Source organism: Elgaria multicarinata, chromosome 9 (assembly GCF_023053635.1).
Source record: "Elgaria multicarinata webbii isolate HBS135686 ecotype San Diego chromosome 9, rElgMul1.1.pri, whole genome shotgun sequence".
NCBI classification, from domain to species: domain Eukaryota; kingdom Metazoa; phylum Chordata; class Lepidosauria; order Squamata; family Anguidae; genus Elgaria; species Elgaria multicarinata.
The window spans coordinates 77180664-77204757 of record NC_086179.1 but is presented as its reverse complement, the minus strand read 5'-3'; the positions used below and the strand labels follow the sequence as shown (position 1 = coordinate 77204757).

At 38.5% G+C, this 24094-nt stretch overlaps 1 protein-coding gene across 2 annotated transcripts in view; it reads left to right on the top strand.

The window, feature by feature from the left end:
- TBC1D22A (TBC1 domain family member 22A) overlaps positions 1-24094 on the top strand; it is a 147108-nt gene that overhangs the window by 69930 nt on the left and 53084 nt on the right. For both annotated transcript variants that reach the window (XM_063134118.1, XM_063134116.1), the window contains 2 exons: positions 16061-16167; positions 21418-21493. In XM_063134118.1, the coding sequence (XP_062990188.1) occupies positions 16061-16167; positions 21418-21493 (183 nt within the window). The remainder of the gene's footprint in view (positions 1-16060; positions 16168-21417; positions 21494-24094) is intronic.

The window sequence follows — 24094 nt, the reverse complement described above, 5'->3', positions numbered from 1 at the left end:
AAACACATTCTTTGATTGCAGAAAAGTTATTTGGGTGTCCCTTCACTTTGTTAACTGAGATCTAAGAATTCTGGTGTGATTGCCAATCAGAAAAAAATGGAATGTTCTCAAGCTCTTGTCAATATCGTATATCCCTTTTAAAGTAATCACGTCAGTCCCTCTGGCCAGGAACATGATTCCAGCCCCTCTGGGCAAGAGTTTGGATCATTTTCAGACATATATATGAAGAAGACCCAAGATTGTGTCATGTCCTGTTCAAAAATGCTGCTGCTCCTGGAAAGTTGTTTTCATGTGGATGTATCGCTGGGCAGTATATTTACTATTTTGTTTTCAGTCTCTTTCCTTTAATTCATAATCTTGCATTGTTCTGATTTATTATGTTTCAAAGCCTATTCATTACATTTTGAGAGTATGGACTGGTTATTTTTCTCTCTTTTCAAGGGAAATGATAAGGTTAAGTCAATGTAATATGGAAACACTAATTAAGTTAGTCTAGAAGAACTCTGAATTGCCTAAAATCATATAAGCAAATTGCCTATTTGCCCATTTTCTGCTGATTGTATGTTACGCTACTGGAGACAGTTTATATCAGATGTTTCCAGCATCTTAATCAGTGCTGAGAATGCCCCATTGATGAAAAATCAGACGTGTCTTTATTCCAGTGATACCATTTTTTTCCTCATTGCTGCCAGGATCTCCCCCTCCTCTGAAAATCTAATTAACAAAATTATGATGAATCAGGTTGTTGCTGTTCATGTCTGCGGGCTTTTTTATTGCCTGTGCAATTATTTTATAATCCTGATATTGTATTGTATACTTGAGTATAACCTGTGCATTGTAGTTTTTAGTACATCCATGCGTTCCAAAGATACATGCACTCACTCACTCCCACCCAACTTTGAAAGTTATTGTCCAAGTTGCTCACAGTATGGCCAACTTCCTCCCACCTTTTAAAGCTGTTCAAGGTGTTGCCTTGTCCCCATTACAGAGGTTTTTTAGGAAGTACAATTTTCTTGTACTAACTCTTTTTATGGACTCTCCAGCCTAGTCCATTGTGATCTACTGGAAATTATCAGTAAAATGATGTATTATAAGCACAGTGCACCATAGGCATAGGTTTTGGAAAACAGGTAATTGTTCATATTCTAGGCATCATCTCCAGCTAAATAGGCAGTCACACAAATATAGACAAAAGGGCAATGATTTATGACCTCACTTTTGGTTTGGTTTTATTTCTTTGTTAATTTTCAAGTGTGCAGTATGTAGGACTCCGTGTCTTCTACAAAAGTAACAGCCAAGAAATACAGTACATGTTTTGAGAAGCAATAGTGTTATTTGGAAGATGGAAAAGTAAGAGAAAACACAGATTTTCCTCTGCATGTTCTGGAGTGTGAAGGGGGTGCCAACTTTTTTTTACCAACATCAGTAAGGGAACGTTCTTACGCCCTTATCACTTCAGAATGCTGGTGGTGGATTGTATATTTGCCACATTATTATTATTATTATTATTTATTTATATAGCACCATCGATGTACATGGTGCTGTACAGATAACACAGTAAATAGCAAGACCCTGCCGCATAGGCTTACAATCTAATAAAGTTGTAGTAAACAATAAGAAGGGAAGGAGAATGCAAACAGGCACAGGGAAGTGTAAACAGGCACCGGGAAGGGTGAAGCTAACAGTATAGAGTCAGAACAAACTCAAAGTTTAAAAGCTATAGGGAAAAGAAAAGTTTTTAGCTGTGTTTTAAAAGCTGTGATTGAGTTGGTAGTTCTCAGGTGTTCTGGAAGAGCATTCCAGGCATGAGGGGCAGCAGAGGAAAATGGACGAAGCCGAGCAAGGGAAGTAGAGACCCTTGGGCAGGCAAGAAGCATGGCATCAGAGGAGCGAAGAGCACGAGCGGGGCAATAGTGTGAGATGAGAGAGGAGAGATAGGCAGGAGCTAGACCGTGAAAAGCTTTGAAGGTCAACAGGAGAAGTTTATATTGGATTCTGGAATGAATTGGGAGCCAATGAAGAGATTTCAGAAGCGGAGTGACATGGTCAGAGCGGCGGGCCAGGAAGATGATCTTAGCAGCAGAGTGGTGGACAGAGACCAGCGGACTGATGTGAGATGAGGGGAGGCCAGAGAGGAGGAGGTTGCAGTAGTCCAACCGAGAGATAACCAGTGCGTGAACGAGAGTCTTGGCAGAAGAGACAGACAAAAATGGTCGAATCCTGGCAATATTATACAGGAAGAAACGACAAGATGCATACTGAAAGTGAACATGTCAGGGACAAGAGTTCTAATGTAGCCTTTTCCTTGAAGCTAGTTTCTCACATACAAGAAGCAATCCGTTTCAACTGAAAATCTTCACATAGCCACTCATATTGGAATCTACCCCCATTCATCTTGCCTCGACCCATGTTCATCCACTTTGGATGCAGTCAACAAGCCAACAAGCTCCAAGTTGTGGCCAACAGGTCCCATTTACCTGCAAAAACTATATCTGGAAATCCCCTTTAGGCAGTTTCAAAGGGGCAATATAGTTGTTGGCTACTGAGTGAGAATGTGACAGGTATGGAAATTTGTATGACATTAAGCTAATACTGGAGGTATGACCAAGGAAGTATACTTGAAGTTGTGGATGTAGATTTTGTTATCTCAGTAGAAGAAAATGGAGTGGTATTTCGTTGTAAGTGTGTTTCATTGTTTAAGTTATAGATGCAGGAGAGGTCATTGGTTTGGCAGGGAAGCTACCAAGGAGGAGGAAGTATTAAATATTTTTTAATTTGCACCAAGGTAACAGGTTAGGATGTGGTTTTAATTCACATAAATACAGGATTTTATTTATTTGGAGGAATAGTCAAAGATGCAACCCCTCACTTTCCCATCTGCATTCTAAAGTGGAAAAGTCCTAGAAGAACTGTACCATGCTTTTCTGAATCATCTTGGTGTTTAAAAGTACATCTCCCCCACTTAGTTGTTAAATTAAATCAATTGCCTAAAATATAAGTTTACATTTAGTGTTGAAGTGTTTTTAGCAAATAACTTTGTTTCATCTCATAATAGCAATGTTAATATTCAAGAAGAAAATTTATTAGCATAATTTTTGAGTTCAATTTCTACCTTAAATATAGGTTGGAGTAATAGTTGTAGGAACAAATGAAAATAAACCCCTGAGTATAGGTGGCAACAGCGAAACTGAGTTGAGAAAGCGCCATAGGAATTTTTCAGGTGGCAGAATTTAAAGAATTCCGAAGAGGTAGAAAGCTAATTACAATTAATGTATTTATGAAGAGAGAAATGTACTCCAAAGGGAGCTGCATATTTCAGTTTTGGCATGTGCAGTCTTCTAACTTTTCCTTTGGTCTCCGTCTAGCTATAATTACCATTTTCTAGAATAGAAAAGCAGAGAGGGTTTGTGCTTCTTGAGCTTGAAATGTCTTGAACATTCTTTGCTCTAAAGATAAAATTCAACGCCAATATTTTGGCAAATCCTCTCTCCCCACCCCATGGTACTTAATTAAGGTAAGACTTACAGCAATTTTTCCAGCATTGGAATGAATGAATATACTGTTGGTGCTTGGAAGCATTGTGTTCCTATCTTACTAAGTTCTGCAAGGATTTATCTTGAAAGCGACCAGTAGCTTTCAGTATAATTGAACATTTTCTGTCTTTCACTGTTGCTTTACTTTACACTGTTTTTTAAAAAAATATTTTGGATTTTAACTTAATTAGTTAAACTGAAATTTACATGTAGCTACGCCTCAATTAAGGCATCCTTTTAAAGGAAATTAGAAGCTACTCTGTAGCAATGTGAAGTTACTGCTTTGATAAAGCACAACCTCTTGTTCATTGCCAGAAGGAATAGCTGACTGGGAATATAGTATATTCTGTACTGCAGTTAATGACTCATCAAAAATGGCTTTAAAATTAAGCAAATGATTGTGGAAGATCCAGTTTTAAAAGACAAAACATTGATTTCAGCTGTTAACTGTCAGTTGGCTGCAGCTCTTTGTACTTGAAGGAAAGCCCACACTAGTCTTACAATTTATTAATTTTACCTTGCTTCTCTTTGACTGACCTCAAGGCTCCTGAAAAGCAGGCCTTGTTTCCTTTTCATCAGATCTCAGGCAGGGCAGAGATGCATTTGTATAGCTTACATGATGGCAAGCTCTCCAAAAGTGTTACAGGCATCTTCGACTTTCCTAATTAATTAGGAGATTCCCCCCCCGTACCCCTGTAGCCTGTAGGGAAATAGCACCTCCAGCTGGAGGCATACATTTGGACATCTTGGGGGAGCCCATAAAGCTCCTAATAATGGACAACTAAAAGTTCAGGAAATGGGTATCTGCACATTCTGAAGCCTAAGATCCTCTGTTAAGAATGGGCATATTTCACTTAATATTCAACCATGTTTATGCTGAAGATGCATCAAACCTCAAGAATTTGGTCCTCAAGCTGGCCCTCCAGAAGTTGTAAATGCCTTATCTCACTACTGCTCAAAAGGGAGGAAATGACATTTCTGGAACACTGCCTTGGGCAATGAGACTAGATGTCACCTTTCTGCTGCAAATATAATCCCTTCCCCTGTATCCTTGAGCTCCCTCTCTGCTCTAATCCTCTTCTTTGCAGGTCTTCTGTTTATTGAACATAGCTCAGTGGTAGAGCACATGCTTGCTTCTATTTTCAGTTAACCATGGTTTGTTGTTATGTAAACCCAAGCAACCTATGGCTAGTGTTAATTATGATTTATTAAAGCAAGCAAGGATAATTAACCATGGTTTGAAGTGGGCTTGTTTCAGTAAACCACATTTTATCTAGGTTCTGACAAATTACAAATTGCAGTTAGTGAAAAACAGTAGAGAAATCTTCTTCTCTTTGTGGCAGGAGGAGGAGAGAGTGCAACATTAATTACTGTTAACTATTGAGCTATCTCCTGTAAAGCATAGCCTTAATTGAGTAACTTGAATACTTCTGTCAGGAGACATTAATCCTGGTGAAAGACCATGGCACCATAACTACTATCCACATATTTGATCTGTAAATAATATTCTCAAAGTAGTTTTCAGGTATGTGGCTCCAACGCTTTTGTTTTAAAACAATACTGATAACCAAAAGTCACTTCAATATCACAGATAGCTAATAAATTATCTTATCAAGAACGATCTTGTGCAAAAAGTAAGTGTTACACAATATACCTGCAGAAGAAACTGAAGAGGTTGACAGGATATCAAGCTACATTGGGAGTGCAAACAGAGCAGTGAGACTTCTATAGTTAATATGGCTTTTAAAACGAATAAACTTCACTTGATTATATTTCATGAAGTTTCTCTTTGTAAGTAAGTCAAACAGTGCAAAATCACTATTTTTACTGCATGTGAGTAATGAAGTGTACTAATTGGGGGAAACTATTTCCAATCATTGAGCTTTTATATTGTATTTTATATTATGGTTTTATACTGTTGTTTTATACTATGAATGGTTTTAATTTTTGTGAACCGCCCAGAGAGCTCCGGCTATTGGGCGGTATAGAAATGTAATAAATAAATAAATAAATAAAATAAATTGCTCTCCAGTTTAAAGTGCATAACAGTTAATCATACAGCGTTTTAAAAATCTACGGTTTTATCTGATTCATATTTTTAAAAGAATATGTTCTCAATAAACAACACAATTGAAAATAAACATACAAATAATCTCAATCTTCCTTTCACTGTCGGTATTAGTAACCCTGGTTACAATATAAAGGCCACATGTATCCGCATTATGAGAGTTTCCCCCTGAGAAGGTGCTTTCGATGGTTTAAAAGAGAAATTATTAAAAGGGGAAACTGAGGTAGGGGTAGATGTGTAGGTAAGCAGCCACACTCTGTATCTCAGTCTGTATCTCGGTGTCTAACAAGCTAGGTGACACCTTACACCATCTTCTGAAATATTACTGGAACCATGACCTAGTTCGCATGATAACTACAACACACCAGGGGTTATTTAAGCCATAAACTCTTCAACAGGCCATGGGTTCTGGATGGTTTGTTAACTACTCCTACAAGCTGCCCTCGCCAGGTTCAGATGACATGAGAACCTGTGCTTGGCGAGGGAAATTACATGAACCAGGCCAGCTCATGCAGGGTGGTTAACAAGCCACCATGGCTTATTAACCATCCTCATGTTGTACAAACTGGTCTACAGTGTATAAATACTGGAAGGGAGTGGTTGAACTTGAAGAGTTCTTGTAGTTTTCCTGCGGCCTCTATACACTTGCAGCTGGAGATGTCAAAGAATAAACAATTGCAGATGGCAATAATGAGCAGCTCTAATAAGGAAATATGTCTTGGAGAAAGGAAGTCTTAAAACTCACACAAACAAAAAACTTATTTCTCACCAGGCAGTAGGTAAACTTATTTTCACTGATTCTGGTCAGTCAGGGTTTTAGTTAACATCATCCTAACAAATCCTAGACCATTGAATCCCCTGCTTAATTTGATAAAACAGAGGCATTCATCCTTTTGGGGAATAATACTATCTGCCCTGGATATTCTGTAGCTTAATCCCAAAAGGGATGGAGGAAGTAAGCAGTCTGGCATTGCTACTATTTTTCTTCAAATGAAATCAGCAATAAAAATCCCAGGGTCCGTTATAAAGCCTTATAATATGCTGTCAGATGCCTGGAAATAGAGGGAAGTCTTAAGCAGGCTCTGAAAAGATGGCAATGTAGGCACCAGGCAGACCTTACTGGGAAGAGCATTCCACAATTGGGGGCCACCTGACAATTAAGGATTGTAGCTATAGTGCTGTAGTGGGAACTGCCTCCTTGGTCATATTTAGATTCCATCTGTTGTATAAACTCAGTTGAATACACACCATCCAGCATACTATTTCAGCTATCTATTTTGTTGTCTGCATCTGCTGCAAATGGAAATGATTCATTCTCCAAACCATTTCTTTTCTCCTGTCTTGACAAAACGACGAACAGTATATCATATGCCAAACAGAAAGGTGTGCATGAAATTATTTCATTTATTTACTTACCATTACCAAAATGTATATCCTTTTTATTTATAAAATTCAAGGTGGCATGCTTTAAAGGGTTAAAAATGCAATTATAAAAATAATAATAAATTCTGATGGGTTTAAGATATGTAGATAAAATAATGTTGCAGTGCAATCCTGTACATGTGTGCTCAGAGTTCAGTGGGGTTTCCTTCCATCTAAGTCTGGTATACAATTGCAATCTGGGTCTTCCAAATCAAATTTTCACTTTCTTGAGCGGAAGCTTTTCTTCTGGTTTGACCATCAAGCTTTGTGGCATTCAAAAAGCTCAATCCTAACTCCTGCAACTCCTCCACCCCCACCACAAATGCCATTGGCCTCCCCAGTTTCTTATACCATGGCTCAAAAACGTCACTGTACCATCAGTATATCTGACAGTTAAAGGCACTGTTCTGAAAACACCTGAAACCACAGCTTTAACCACAGTGAATACGGTAACTGTCAGAATGTGCCTCTGCACATTTGTGGGCAGTGTAAGGCAAAGGTATAGGTGAAGCAATGTAAATGCTATTTTTGCTCATTATGGAACACGGTATTCAACAAGCTTGGATTATACCATTTATTTCAAAGCAGGAAGTCCAGGTAATGCACAAAGCGTTTGAGTGGATTCTATGGCAACATTTCTAGTATTGTTGAATAATAATTATTAGATAATAGGGAGACAAACAAAGTATTCTTAGTGATCTGCTGCAATGAAAATGAATGGATTTAATATTACTAGCCTTCCAACTGCTACTTGTACAATAACAGAATATTTCAGTATATGTTATCAGAATTGGAAGCACTTGTTTTATTGGAATGAAACCAGGCCATTATGAGAAATAACAAATACGAATTAATTGCAGCCACGAAAGGGTTGGCTTTGTAGTATTTTAATTGAAACCACAGTAGTGTTTGTAGCTTTTTGACTTCAGTAGTAATTAGCACAGATTGATTACAAAAGTTTAATAGTTGAGGGTGATGGCAAAGTAATTCTTGAGTGATTTCTCTCCCACACCCCAATTTTGTAAACACGTTTATAATCCTAGGAACAGTATTAACAGTGACTTGTGGAATAATAACTTGTTTTGTAATTAGGTTATGCTAATGAAACAGTCTGTTGCACGCTCTGTATTTCCTTATGAAAATTAAAATACGAATTATGATTCTTTGATTTATTGTTCATAATAGAGGAGCTTTCTAAATTCAGTTTCACTTATCCAAAGGTGCTCTAATTAGCTAAGTATTGTCACGTTGAATATGTCTGATAGCTTTCTAGTCAGGTATGCCTGTCTCAAAGCAGTGGTCAAGGGCATTTAGTAAATGCCATCTAAAAACGGAATTCCTCTCATAGTACATTGTTTGCATACTCTTCCACATCTTAAAGCCTTTACTATGTTTTAGTATCACCACAACAGAAGTGGCATTTTATTCTTTGCTGTATTGGTAGTGAATTTTTCAAAATGTTTTATAACAAGATTTTAAAATGAATTGGAGAACTGATCCAAAACAGGATATAACCAGTGTTTCTCAACTGTGGGTTGTGCCACAAATGGGTACCAATGTGTTCCTTAGTGGGTTGCACAGTGAAGGGGCGCTTTCATTTCCAGCAGCTATTTGCTTTCACTGGGCTTTCATCCCCACTTCAGAGACGTCTTTGCTTTCTCTTCCCTTATATATCATGCTTACATTCTGATCAAATACATATTGTCTGTATATACTTTTAACATAAAGAATGGGGGGAAAACCTTATTGAGAAGCACTGATATAAATGATCGTTGAAATCTACTTCTTTTCAGGCTAGATGTAGATATTATGAAAAACATGTGTTTTCTACTGAATACCCTAGCGTTGCATTGTTTCTTCCCTTTTCCCTTGATAATGTCCAGTAAAACAAAATGTGTAGACATGATGTTGTGTTGTAAGTTTTCTCCACCCCTGCTCAGCTTTATTTAACTTTTGTGAACCGCCCAGAGAGCTTCAGCTATTGGGCGGTATAGAAATGCAATAAATAAATAAATAAAGTCTGTCACGTGTGGGAGTAGGGAGACTCACAATACAGTGTCACGTCATGGAGGAGGTGCTAGTTTAATGGCAGCATTTGAACCAGGGGCAAGCAACTTGTGATCCTGCAGATGTTCTCATTGAGCTGCAACTCCCATTTGCCCTAGTCACCAGAGCCAATGGTGAGGGATGAGGGGAGCTGAGTCCAACAACATCTGGAGCGCCACAGGTTTCCCACCCCTGATGTAAAGTAGCGATAACCAGAAGTCAAAATAGTTCAATCCTTAGCAACAGAGTCTCTTTCTCAAATGTGAAATTTTATTAGGTTGTTTATGAAAACAAAGTTTATATGTTGCTTTTAGATTTCATATATCTCTGTATAGCATTATTTTAAATTTCTTTTTTGACTTTGGCTAATATATTGTCCCCCTTCATAAGCACACACATATACACATTTGTATCTGTTTGTAATCTTTTTATATTATTTGGGGGGGGGTGTACATGTATGTCAGAGACGTTCTTAATTGATTTAATTCATCTCTGATAAGTTGCTATTTTCAGTGCCGACCTCATCTCCTCCCAGCCATTTTAGCCTTTTTTTAAAATAATAATCAATTAAAAGGGAACATATTTAACAAGAAAAATATCAAAGGTAACTGAGGAACAGGATTTGTTGAGTTTACAGAATATTCAATGAAATCAAAAGGAAGCTAAAGTTGAGAATAACTCTAACTTTAAAGTTCTATTTAACATAAAAGGGGCATATGCTGCTATATAAACATTTCTGCACAAGACATAATAAACACATTTTTCTTTTCAAATAAGATACTTGGGTCATGATTCAGTCTACTTCCTTTACCCACAGGGAATTTTATGTGTGCAGTTGGGATTAGGGTGGGTTGTGAACAACCTGCTGAATGTGTAGAATTTACATATTTGTTAGATCATGGCTTGTGACAGTAGAAGCTTACATCCACAGCAAAGAACCTTCTTTTTAAGAAAGATTATCAGATAATTTCATATAGGGTATTTGGTCTTCTGTCGACAACTTTGTGTGGACTACCAACAATACCTTCCTTACAGACATTATGCACTGTTTGTTCTTTGAAGATAATTTGGACAGCGCTCTGTGGCTTTTATCTGTACCATGACTCTGAGCAAGGATGCAAGCTGAAGGAAATCTTGAGTGCTAGTAGAGCATTTTTCTTTCATAGAGAATTAGAAGCCCCTGCTTGGATGGAGTTTTGGGTTATGCTTTCATGAATTTAATCTGTAACCAATTAAATTTTACCTTAGTGATAAAACTATCACTAAGCCCTAGATACACTTTAATTGTGTAATCTATTCAGATGCATGTAAACTTTATCTCTAGCTTCAATCTGTGATGGTGAACACCCTGAAACAGAGATGAAACCTATCTGTAGCAAACAAAGTTATTTATTTGTGGTATTTAGTGGCTTTTAAAAGCAACCAAAAGACAGTCGCTAGACTTGCTCTTAATCTGACCATTACCGTTTGAGTGCAGCATTGTAAGGTGTAACAAACTGTAATTAATTCCCTTTTCATTTTGTTGTGTTGCTGCCGCCTGTGGAGAATGCATCTCGTTAGAGCCTTTCTAAATGAATTACTCCTCTTTGCTCAGAGGAGATTTTCACAAGAATCGGATAATATGCTGTGAAAGAGTAAACAGCAGCTAATAGCAATGCTTGCAGCAGCCGCAGCACTTGGATCAGCGTGTCACTTACTTCATGTCACAGCAGTTTTTTCTCTAGGCAACTATTTTGCTATCTTCTACACTTACACAGACAGCGTGATGAGAATCGCCGCAGGAAGCTGAAGAAAATGAGAGACATTGCTTTGAGACATTGTAATTGGGATTTTTTTTTGTATGGTGATAACTTTCCCATCCATCCAGATATTGACAAAGATGCATGTTGTCCTCGTGCTTAAAAACAATAAAAATAAATCTACGTTCTGTTTAATATGCCGCAACTTTTGTGGATTCATCTTGTTGCCAGTTTTTAAAGTGCTGCTTGCCGTGGCCTAGTTCCTAATAGGATTACGTTGTACATGCACTTTCAGTAATAACTGCTCTGTTTTTCACCTTTTCCCTCAACTGTTCACTTATTCTCTAACCTTAATTGGCCAATATGGATTTCTGATCAAGTTTTATTCCCCCCTCCCCACTCTTGTAATGCTGTATGGATCTGTTAGTGCAGTTACACCTGCCACCTCTTTCCTGATAAGGTTTTTGTGCATTTAATTGCTATGTAATATCCAGAAACTAGAAGTCAAAGCTTTTCTTCATCATTAAATCTCCATGCAAGAAGATAAAACTGTTTCACCTGTTCATTCTTGCCTATTATGGACCAGTTAAAGACATAGGTTCTGCCAAGGAATAGTTGGCAGCCTAGGTGTATTTATTTATTTGGTTTTTATACTGCCAAAGCTCTCTGGGTGGTTCACAACCAGTAAAATCATAAAATACATCATAAAATACAATATAAAATATAAATGCTTAAAACAGCAATATAAAAGTAAGAAAAGGGGGAAATGGGATACAGAACTAACCATACTGAGTTTTCTGCTTGGTTGGACTGTCGTTTCAAAGATCTATTTGATAAACTTTTTTTTAAAAGCCAGAGGAATACCCCTTGCAAATTTTAGATACTATTAAATTAATGCTAGATGTATCACCAGACAGTTTCTAAGACATCTCAAAGTTAAATTTGCTTTTTCATTCCTCTGTACATTAATGTCAACATATCCTTCTTCTTAATTAGAAACAACTGATAACATGATGAGTTTTCTTCAGTGATTTGCAGATTGGGAGATGGTTGTTCACCATATGTCTGGCTGTCATCCGTAAGAATATAGGAGTCCTGGATCAGACCAAAGATTATTATTTTTTAGTTTAGCATCCTGTTTCTGGCAGTGGCCAGCAATGGCAGATAGTTATGTTGTCAAGTCTGATCACTAGAGTAGAGTGGGTATTTTTAAACTTCTTCTTAACCTATTTCATCACACTTCCATAATGCAGGGTGTTTTAGTATCATACATGGAATCATGGAAATGAATTAAACTGAAGGATGTACAGTCGTGTGAAAAAGAAAGTACACCCTCTTGGAATTGTATGATTTTACATATCAGGACATAATAACAATCATCTGTTCCTTAGCAGGTCTAAAAAGTAGGTAAATACAACCTCAGATGAACAACAACACATGACATATTACACCATGTCATGATTTATTTAACAGAAATAAAGCTAAAATGGAGAAGCCATGTGTGAAAAAGTAAGTACACCCTTACTGCTTCTATAGGAATTAAGATGCTAAGTAGCAGACAGGTGCTGCTAATCAAATGCCCATGATTAATGATCATCAGCAAGTATGACCACCTCTATAAAAGTCGAAGTTTTTTCAGTTTGCTGGTCTGGAGCATTCAGGTGTGTGTTAACACAATGCCAAGGAGGAAAGACATCAGCAATGATCTTAGAGAAGCAATTGCTGCTGCCCATCAATCTGGGAAGGGTTATAAGGCCATTTCCAAACAATTTAAAGTCCATCATTCTACAGTGAGAAAGATGATTCAAAAGTGGAAAACATTCAAGACAGTTGCCAATCTTCCCAGGAGAGGACGTCCCAGCAAAATCACCCCAAGGGCAGACCATGCAATGCTCAGAGAAATTGCAAAACCCCCAAGAGTTACATCTCAGACTCTACAGGCCTCAGTGAGCATGTTAAATGTTAAAGTTCATGACAGTACAATTAGAAAAAGACTGAACAGGTATGGTTTGTTTGGAAGGGTTGCCAGGAGAAAGCCTCTTCTCTCTAAAAAGAACATGGCAGCACAGCTTAGGTTTGCAAAGTCGCATCTGAACAAACCACAAGACTTCTGGAACGATGTCCTTTGGACAGACGAGACCAAAGTGGAGAAGTTTGGCCATAATGCACAGCATCACGTTTGCTGAAAACCAAACACAGCATATCAGCACAAACACCTCATACCAACTGTCAAGCACGGTGGTGGAGGGATGATGATTTGGGCTTGTTTTGCAGCCACAGGACCTGGGAACCTTGCAGTCACCATGAACTCCTCTGTATACCAAAGTATTCTAGAGTCAAATATGAGCCATCTGTCCGACAGCTAAAGCTTGGCCGAAATTGGGTCATGCAACAGGACAATGATCCCAAGCACACCAGCAAATCTACAACAGAATGGCTGAAAAAGAAAAGAATCAAGGTGTTGCAATGGCCCAGTCAAAGTCCAGACCTCAACCCGATTGAAATGCTGTGGCGGGACCTTAAGAGAGCTGTGCAGAAACAAATGCCCTCAAACCTCAGTGAACTGAAGCAACGGTGTAAAGAAGAATGGGCCAAAATTTCTCCACAACGATGTGAGAGACTGATAAAGTCATACAGAAAACGATTACTTCAAGTTATTGCTGCTAAAGGTGGTTCTATAAGCTATTGAATCATAAGGTGTACTTACTTTTTCACACATGGCTTCTCCATTTTGGCTTTATTTCTGTTAAATAAACCATGACACGGTGTAATATGTCATGTGTTGTTGTTCATCTGAGGTTGTATTTACCTAATTTTTAGACCTGCTAAGGAACAGATGATTGTCATTATGTCCTGATATGTAAAATCATACAATTCCAAGAGGGTGTACTTTCTTTTTCACACGACTGTAACTACAAAGGAAGGAAAGGAAAGGAACCTCTCGTGCAAGCACTTGAGTCATTACTGACTCCTAGAAGGACGCCTGCTTTCGTTGACGTTTTCTTGGCAGACTTTGTAGCGGGGTGGTTTGCCATTGCCTTCCCCGGTTTTGTAACTACCAAAGCACACCTGTATTCTCATAATTACTGTGAAGCAATTATTCCTATACAGCTACACTAAATTTAATTGTACTCACCAGGTGAGGCCTTTGAATGCTAAGTTTATTGCATCTTCTTGTATGAACGTGCATGTAGGACTAAGTTGCCACCTGACCTTTATTGAGGCAAACCTCAACCATAACTATCTGTCTTCTTCTAGAACAAACAGAAAGGTGCCCTACACAACTGTAGGTGAAATTATACATTGATCTGTTAACTATGCCATTTTCAACTGATTATCCTTGTGGTTCCAGAATTAAGATGCACTGAGTGGAATTAGGCCTGTTTTTGACTTGGGGCGCAGACCACACACTAACAATACTGTGCCACGATTGAACTAGGATTCACCATCACTCTGTGACATAGGAAAATCCAGTAACTGTTCATCACCTTAGCTTTGTGTATGAAAATTGAGCTGTGATGATTTTTGCTATTTGAATGCAATACAGTTCTAGAATTTGATACATTTTTATCATTAGTAAAAATAAATACATTTAAACTAAAAAATACATTTAAATTCAAGCACCGCTTCACACAATTTGTTATTTTTCCATTTTGGGGGGACGTCTTGCAGTTGAAGGGATGTAACTTGCTATTGTTTTATTTTCACAGCAGTTACAAAGAGAATAAAATCCTGAAATTTCTTCAAAGACAAATAAATTGCTACTCCCCCAGCACACTCTGGTTCAATGGTCTATTAGGACGTAGGTTAGGAAATGAAATTGGAACGTGCTGTGTTTCTGGAGCTCATCTACTGTTTGATCTGCAGAAACTAATTAATATCTTAAACTATCATGGACTTTTTCTGGTGCATACATGAAATGAATCAATTTCTTTCCTTGGAAACTCATATTCACCTCAGCAGAAACCAGCACGCCCTCCTTAGGGACATTCACATAGTGTTTGCTTCCCTTTCAATGAAACCACTGGTTTTGGCTACTCTTTCTGCAACGGGGCCATTGACAAAAGAAGAGTTAACAAATAGAGGAAAGCATCGTAATACTTTTTATTTGGACCAAATGAACATCTCTAAGAATTCAGCTAGCTTTCAAGTTACATATAACTTTTTTTCTTCAGCTTGATATTTAGAAAGAAAAAGATATGCTGCTGATAGGGCATGGTAGAAGCCATATCAGAAATATTTTACTAACTTATGATAGGTGCCAATACAATCAGTTGGGTGAGGTGGGGGGAGAGGCTTTTATTGGTTATTCAACAATTTTTACTTTAGTTTTTAAAGAAGTCCTAGATTCCTGAAGGCTCCTCTGGCATTAAGAATCAGGCTGAGAACTGTTTCATACTTTTAAACAGTAGTATTGGTACAACTATGTTTATCGAGGTAATTGTATAAAGGTGTGTGGTGTGTTTTCCCCATAAATTCTAAGAAAACACTTATATAAGATGATTTTGCTGCACCTTCCTGTTATATGCCTTCTGTATGTTTGGACACATGTCACTAAAGTAAAGAGTAAAGGGTAGAACAGAAACTGGTGGCCGCTGTACTGAATCCAACTTATGGGGTACAATGGGAAAATCAGGAGGCAAGAGAAGCATGTCGAGGGAGCAGCAGCAGCAATTCTGGGATGTCAGTAACGCACAAAACTGGTATGGAGAACTACTCAAAAGTGGTCGTGCGGTATAACTAATTGCTGATAGGACTCTGTGTGCTGCAGTAAACATCTATCCACATACATGTGATATACTTCTTGAGAACTCTTCTGCCTCTCTGTGTGCCCCTGCAATCCTAACTCGAGACGTACATAACCTTAAGAAGGCAGTCTCAATTGGTCTTAGAGGATGTGGTTCAGAATGGGATGGAACTTGTTTTGAATGGATTCTTTCCATTTCAGATTGTTTTGTAATGGGATGCCATTTTACAATGGATTTGGTCTATTTTGTAATGCTTATGCTTTTCTAATATCTGGTATGCATGAATGAAGTTCATTGTCACTATAATTGATCAGATGGAATTCAGAGTTGAAAACATTGAATGACTTAAAATAGAGCTTTTAGTCCTTGATAAAGGCTGTCCAGTTCAGAGTTCATGGATTTATGTTATTGATGACTATATCTTTAGGGGGTGTACTTTTGTTCATTCTGTGCACTTCGTTGACATGTCTTTTTCTCCCTTTCTTTCTTGCTCTTACCAAACAGAAGAAGAAGTGGAAAATTTTGATGTTTCCAGTCTGCCTGCTGAAGTACTGCAGAACATTGAAGCCGACAGTTTCTGGTGCATGAGCAAACTGCTTGATGGCATTCAGGTAAACTGATTTCTCCTTCTCTAACCAGTGGGGAAAACTGATTAGTGTTGAGGTTTGGAACTGCATTAAGGCTCTTGAAAAAGAATACACATGACAAGTAGGAAGGAGCAGTAGATACTTCACCATATTGGTAAATGGATACATACTTGCTAATATAACAGAATATTTTAATCCTTTTTCATAGCAATATATCCATTGTGCTTTTACCTAAAACTGGGCACTGTTATTTCTGAGGTGCATTAAGAATGTAGTCGTCCTCAGCAGTGAAATATTTCTATGACTGGTTGAAACAATGTTTTTCCATATGTTAGTGGATAGTTTTTTTTTAAAAAAACCCCCAAATAAATAGATTGATTTGACATTATTTCTGTTTTTCCATGTTTGGAATTTTTTCAAGTCACATTAAATCAAAGATAGTCATATTGACAGTAAGAAAAATTCCAAAATCCATATTAGGGTAATACCTTCCAGCCAATTCAAGGTCATAAAATACAGCTCAAACTTTTGAGTTCTCTCAGTTCTGGAGAACTCGAAAGCTTGGATACCATTTTGTGACCTTGAGTTGGCCTAATAAAGGTATTGCTCTATTATCTATTATGGATTTTATTATTTTATTGTGAGTGTTGTGATCAGGGATGGGGCCAATAGTTCCTCTAACTTGTGAATTGGTACCTGTCTCCCTAATATTTATGTTTAATATCTGAACAGTCAGTTGTTCAGGAGTAGCTGCAAGTTTGCAGTTACCAATGCTTTGAGTCCAGCAGTGCATATTATTATTATTATTATTATTATTATTATTATTATTATTAATTTATTTATATAGCACCATCAGTGTACATGGTGCTGTACAGAGTAAAACAGTAAATAGCAAGACCCTGCCGCATAGGCTTACAATCTAATAAAATCATAGCACATGAAGAATTACTCCATATGATGTCTGAGGCCATTTGGAAAAAATCTCCCAGTCTGCTTGGGAATCCTTGCACATGATTGGCTTATCTTATAGAAAAGGTGTTTTCATGACCTTGTTTAAAAGCAGCTGCCATGGGTAACCAAGAAAATGTACACAACCAAATCTGAATTGACTATTGAGAAATAACTTTCAGACAGGTAAAAGTGATGCACAAAAGACAGTTTCAGTTTAGGCAGATAGCACCTATTCTGCTTTTAAACAGGGCTTAACTTGTGAATATGTCTTCTGACCCTGTGAGGCAAGGGGAGAGTTTCATTGTCAGTATTATTATGATATTGCCTTTAGAAATTGAGTTTTTGTCACAAGGTAAAAATTGACTTGTGGGGCGACCTGTGGCAACTACCCTTCCTCATAAGTCACTGAGAATTATTTCATGGAACATTGCAGGCTGGGCCAAAAAAAAAAAGATAAGGAATTTTTGGAATATATTAGGACCTTTGACATAATGGTATTGCAAGAGACATGGGCCCAGGAACAGATATGTATTGCAGGATACAATGTATATTCTAGCCAAGCATCAAGATCTAGTTCTAAGAGGCGTCCATCAGTGGGCTTGGTTACGTGTGTTTCCAAACATCTTAAATCGAGACAGATGGAGATAATCTCGGGCTCCTGTAAAGTTCAGGCTACATCTATAGCTTTGCTGGATGTTCAACTAATCTGTGTAAATGTGTATGTCCCATCACCCCTTAACACTAACCAGCGATCCCAATATTGGGAAGACCTTCTGGTCTGTATTGAGGATCTAGAAAGTAAATACCCGGTAGCAGAATTGATTATTATGGGGGATATGAATGCTAGGATGGAGCACTCTGGGCAGGTTTTCTTCAAAGCACTGGAGGTCGAAGAAGAGGAGCTTCTTCCCCCAATTTATTGGTTCAAAAGACGATCTAAAGACCATGTACTTAATGGGGCTGGAATTAGTTTGGCTAAATTTCGTGTTGTCCTCAATAAGCTTTGGTTAAACGGCCTAGAAGATTTTCCAAATTCAGGAGAGTTTACGTATGTTTCTGGCTGAGGTGCGAGTGTTGTTGATTATATGTTGATCTCTAACAAACTAAAACCATACGTATCAGAATTCTGTGTTGGGGACAACACTGGAAGTGATCACCTTCCACTAATTCTGGTCCTGGACTACCTTAGTCCTAATACAGATCCAGCCCCAAGAGGGGGATCTGGCTCGGAGTATGGTTATAAAATCTGCTGGGACAGCAGCTTTTCTGGAAAATTCCATCAATTAATTAAGCAACCCTGTTGTAAGGAACTGATTGATGGCATTCTCAGTGGAGAAAAGAATATAGATATAATAAGCAAGTATGAACTTTTGATTAATCAACTACTTAAAGAACTAGGGCAGGAAATGAGACCATCAAGTAGTGGGGATATAGGATATAGGAAATCCTGGTTTGACCAAGAGTGCAAGGATGCCAAGAAACAAATTAGGGAGATGTATAAGGACTTTAGAACTTCTAATGACCATAGCCTTCTGCTGCAATACTCGGAATCAAAAAAAGATCTAGGCAAGCTAATGATAGCCAAGCAACAAAGGTTCTATCAAGATCGATGGGAGAAATTATTACAAGCAGTATTAACAAAAAACAGCAGGTTATTTTGGAAAATAGTTACAGGATCGTTAAGGTTACCGGGAGGAGATTCAGCAAAAATTGCTCCCAATGTTTGGGTAGAGTATTTTGAGAGGACTTTTTTGGATAGTAGTCTCGCCCAGGTTACTGACTTAGATCTGCCTACCTCCGGGATCCCTAAATGGCCCCCGGTGGACCCAGGGGAGATTTGCCAGTTAATTGGTTTATTAAAACCTGGGAAGGCTCCTGGGCCTGATGGAATACCTACTGAGCTTCTTAAGTGTAATCAGGACTGGTGGGCTCAGCTTCTGGCACCTCTCTTCACAAAGGTTAATAACTCTGGATATCTCCCTAAAGCTTGGATTTCTGCAATAATTGTACCTATATTTAAAAAGGGCGATCCTGATCTTCCGGTTAACTATTGCCCGATTAGTTTACTGTCAGTTATTGGCAAAATCTATGCAAGATATCTAAATGATAAGTTGGAGACCAGGACAAATTCTCAATCCATTCTTGGTCCTGAACAGATGGGTTTCCGGAAAGTGAAATCTACAATTGAAAACTGCCTGATCCTCTCCCATCTCATTCATAAACAGGTGAAGATAGCCAAGGCTAGACTGTATGCTGCCTTCATTGATTTAAAAGGGGCTTTTGATTCAGTTAATAGCAGGAGACTTCTCCTACTGATAAAATCCCTTTACTCTTATACATCATGTAGGGTCCTGGATCAGGGGTATTATCTCAAAAATGCTCTATTAATTGAGGGGTTAAGCAGGGCTGTGTTTTGGCTCCTTTACTTTTTAATCTCTTTCTGAATGACCTACCACCGACTTTGGAGAATGTTAATAGCCAGTGCCCAAAGCTTAGGAATAGCTGGGTGCCTCTTCTCTTATATGCGGACGATATGGTCCTTATTTCACGTACCCGAGTTGGCCTCCAGTGGCTGCTAAACAGAACTATTGAATATTTAATAACCAATAAGCTGGAGATAAACTACAACAAAACCAAAATTATGGTCTTTGCTAATAGGTGGCCCCCTCATAAGTGGACCTGTAAGGGTAACAAGATCGAGCAAGAGCGGTGGTTTAAATATCTGGGAATTATGTTTCATTATAATCAGGCATGGTCCTGCCACCGCCGTGCAGTGGAGAGTGTGGCTAAACTCTCAGCATCGGCAATTTTAAGGTTTTATTACTCCCAGGGTAACAGCTATGTACCAGCAGCCATTATGGTCTATAAAGCTAAGGTGGTTACTCAAGCCCTGTATGGTATTCCAGTATGGGCCAAGGCATTGGGCCCAGCCTTGGAACGTGTTCAATCGGTCTTTCTACGGAAGATCCTAGGCATGCCTTGCTGTGTTCTGTATGCTGCTCTGTGCCTTGAAACTGGACTTATAAGGCTAAACACACAGGCTTGGTTGAGGATTGTGAAATATTGGATTGGCATCCTCTATAAAGCGGATAGTGGTAGCCTGATTTTTCAACTCCTCTCCGATTCAGTTATGTGTTCAGGGATGTTAGACTTCTATGCCAAATTAAACTTGCTTGGTCTAGACCTTTTAAATCTGGGTATGTTAAACCAAACTGAAGCTTTCAGGGTCATTAGAGAAAGAACTTTAGATGTCGAGCATCAGGAACTCAACAGTGTAGCAACTACCTCATGCTCCCCACTACATTTCCATCTGCCTGTTAAGCCTGGTAAAATGGCACCTTATTTACAGCTGCTGTACAATCCGCAATTGAGAAGAGTGTTTATGTTAGCTAGGTGCAATGCCCTTCCCTCTGCATTACTAACGGGGCGGTTCAGAGGTACACCATATTCAGCCAGGTTATGTTTATGTAGTGGGGGTTGTATTGAGACCCATGAACATATATTTTTACACTGCCCTCTCCACATATCCCAACGGCAGAGATATCTGGAAAAGATCTTATTAAATTGTCAAGGATCTGCGGGGTCTGACACTCTACGGACCCTATTATCTGCGGGGGAGTGGGGAATGTTTGAAAATGTTGCATTATTTGCCCATTATGTAATGACCTATCAAAGACTGGGAGCTACACCCAGAGGCATGGTGGAATAGTCAGCAGGGAGATTAGTACTGTCTACTATACTAGCAGGCTGAATTGCACAATGTAAGAGTACTAGTTTGTCTGGAGGATGTCAAGATGTTTTTGTATGGTTTGTGGTTGTTTTATGCCAATAAAGGTACATTGATTGATTGATTGAATAGAAGAGATGTCTCACCAGCTCCTTTACTGAAACAAAAGATGTCCTTTTCTGCATTCTTCCAAATTATACCGTCCATTTGTGGACCATATTTCTTCCAAGTGGCATGATTATTCCTAATATACATGTTTCTTTTTGTTGTTGATGCACCAATAAGAGAGGACAGGTTTTACCTAATAGGTTGTTCAGAGCCCCAACTGAAATGACCTAAACAGTGAAGTGGTTTTACTTAAAACACTCAACTATATTATTATGAACTCTTCCTTTTTTCAGATGGTAATTTTACTCTCTTTCTTACTTGGTCACTCTGCAAGGAATGAGGTAGACTGAAGGCAGGAGTTCTAATTGAAACATGATATTTATTCAGCAACCGTGTGTGTGTGTGTGTGTGTGTGTGTGTGTGTGTGTGTAGGGCCTGCTTTCATATCCCTTTGCTAACGTATATGTTTGATGATCTTGCCTCCTTAGGATAACTACACCTTTGCTCAGCCAGGTATTCAGAAGAAAGTGAAAATGTTAGAAGAACTCGTTAGCCGGATCGATGGTAAGTCTAAGAAGCTATAAGTGAGACTCTACATGGGGCTTGCTTGAAAATGTTTAGTTAAAAGCTTTGTGAGCTGTCTCGCCAATAGCAATGCAGCAATCTACTCCTAGCCTAGTGCAGCCTTTCACTGGCAAGGTGTCACCCTTAATCAACTTGTGGCACAGTGGCCTTTGGCAAACTTACTGCAGTGTATCACTTAAAGGAAAGCCACTAGAGCATGAGCCACTCTCATTACTTTTTATTAAGGCAGTGTAATCAAAATTCAATGTCAATCTCTTTGCTGCAGACTAATGGCTACGTACAAAAGGCAGCCAGCATTCATTTTGCATTAAGCTCAATGATTGTAGTAATTTGGGAGAGTCACAGTGGTTGTTTATAGTTGTCCTTTGGCACTGTGTTTTGTGCCTTTGTGTATCTTATGCTATCAGGAATGTCTGAATAATTTCTCTGTGGAATCCAATTAATTACCAACTTTGCAAATAACATCTTTAATATTAGAGATAAATTACAGTGGGTGCCAGGGTAATTTTAGATTATGCTTTCATGTTTTTAGCAGGGCCACTTTGAAACATTTTCTACCTTCATCCTTAAAACAATTCCCATCATGAAATGCTGACTGTCATATTGCTAGAGCAGAGTTTAATTAAATGAAATTCAAGAGATAGTGCTTGCCCATTCTAAATGTATTCTCTTGATAGTTCGTTAAATTAACGAGCAAAGTGATGCCGAGCAGAACTAAGCATATATTTGTGACACCGCCTGTCAGTTATGGGTATGTGTGTGCATGTGTGTCAAAGAAATGCTATTGTGCAAATAGCTTAATACTTGATAAGCTTCTTGAAAAGATGAGTTCTATCGTTTCATTATGGGTAATGTAAGCTTAGTTGCACCACAGTAAATTTAATATTTGCTTGCCTGTGTTTTAGCATCCTAAACAGTTGATATTGACATTGGATATGCTTAGAGGTTAACATTCATATAAATCAGTGGTTATGAAATGGGTGAGTTGCATCATATAAAACCATCCATTATGTCCAGTTGTTTGCAAAGCCAGAAGGAGCTTCATTGTATGTAAAACAAAAAAACAAAACCATAGCCCAGAGGTAGAGCACATGGCCAGTGGTAGAGCACATGGTTTGCTTGAGAAAGGTCCTGAGTTCAATTCCTGGCATTTCCAGACAGGCCTGGGAAAGACCCTGTCTGAAACCCTGGAGAGCCATTGCTGGTTAGTGTAAACCAGTGGTCTTCAACTGGTGGGTCACAACCCAAAAGTGAGTTGCGAGATCGGTCTAGATGGGTCGCAGCAAACCATTGCCGCCATGTTGGGCATGGAGAAAATTGTGAAAGTGGATCCCATTTTCAGCTTGGGAGTTTGAGGTGGATCTTGGGTCTGGAGTAGTTAAAGACCATTGGTGTAAACAATATTGACTTAGATGGACAAATGGTCTGAAACAGTATAAGGCTGTTGTCGTTGTTCCCAACCATAACCTGGAACAGGAGGCCAGTATGTTTCCTTGTTCTTCATCCTTCTGTTATATTCAAGCTTGGAATGAATTCTGGCTCAAGCCCTGGGTTGGAAAACAAGGAATGGCAGAAGTATTATGAAGCATGTGGCCTCTTGCTCTGGACATAGAGGATGCAGTGTACCCATACTGTCATGGAAGACATCTCCATTGAGACTCTTTCAAGGTCCATCTGTGTGCATACGATTTATTTTTCATTTGGTCAACTATTAAACATCTCTAGAGAGGTGTTAATATATAACTAGATAGCGGGGGTGGGATCAGGACTTGATTCAAGCTAATGAAGAGTAGGGAGTTGATAAGTGGTAACAAATGTGCAATGTTAAAACAATTTAAACTGGAAAGAAGGTGCAGAAGTGGTTAACTTGTAGCTGAAACCTTCAATGCAAAAGGGCAATAATACTAAATATTTACATACACCATCCTTATTGTTTTGCTAAATATTTAAGGGAGATTTTTATTTTTGGTTTTTAGATGGAAGCAGTCACCTGGAAAATATGGTTCTACTTTCTAAGGATAAGATGTCTTTCCTCTGAAAGCCACTTATGTAGATTTATCACAAGCTTGCACATTTTGCCTGTCTCAAGCCTGTCCTATTTGTGCCTTGAAACCTTCATTTCACACTGTCTGTTTTACTCTTGCATACTTCCCTTTCCCATAATGTGTGTTTTTTACATCATGTACTGTTGTGGTTTTGAATACTTTGGGTTGGATCCAACAGTATTCTTCCATTTGAAGTTGGGCTTTTGATCCAGCAGAGACTCTTGCAAATGGAAGTGCAGAAGACTTTTTTTTTTCTGATTTCCACCTGAAAATCTGTTCTGGAGGTTGGGGAACCTCCAGAACAGAATCAGAGGTGGTGCAGGGGGAATCAGAATCAGAATCAGAGGTGGTGCAGGGGGAAGAGGGAATCATCAAAAATACCATCTTGTCCTGAATCAAAGGACCATCCGCAAATGGAAGGACACTCATGATGAATATAAGAGTACCTTTGAGTCCTGTTGTTTATTTTTATATCTTTTTTATTAATGTTAATATAAACCTGTAAATCAATTAAAAAAAGAACTTCAACGTGGAA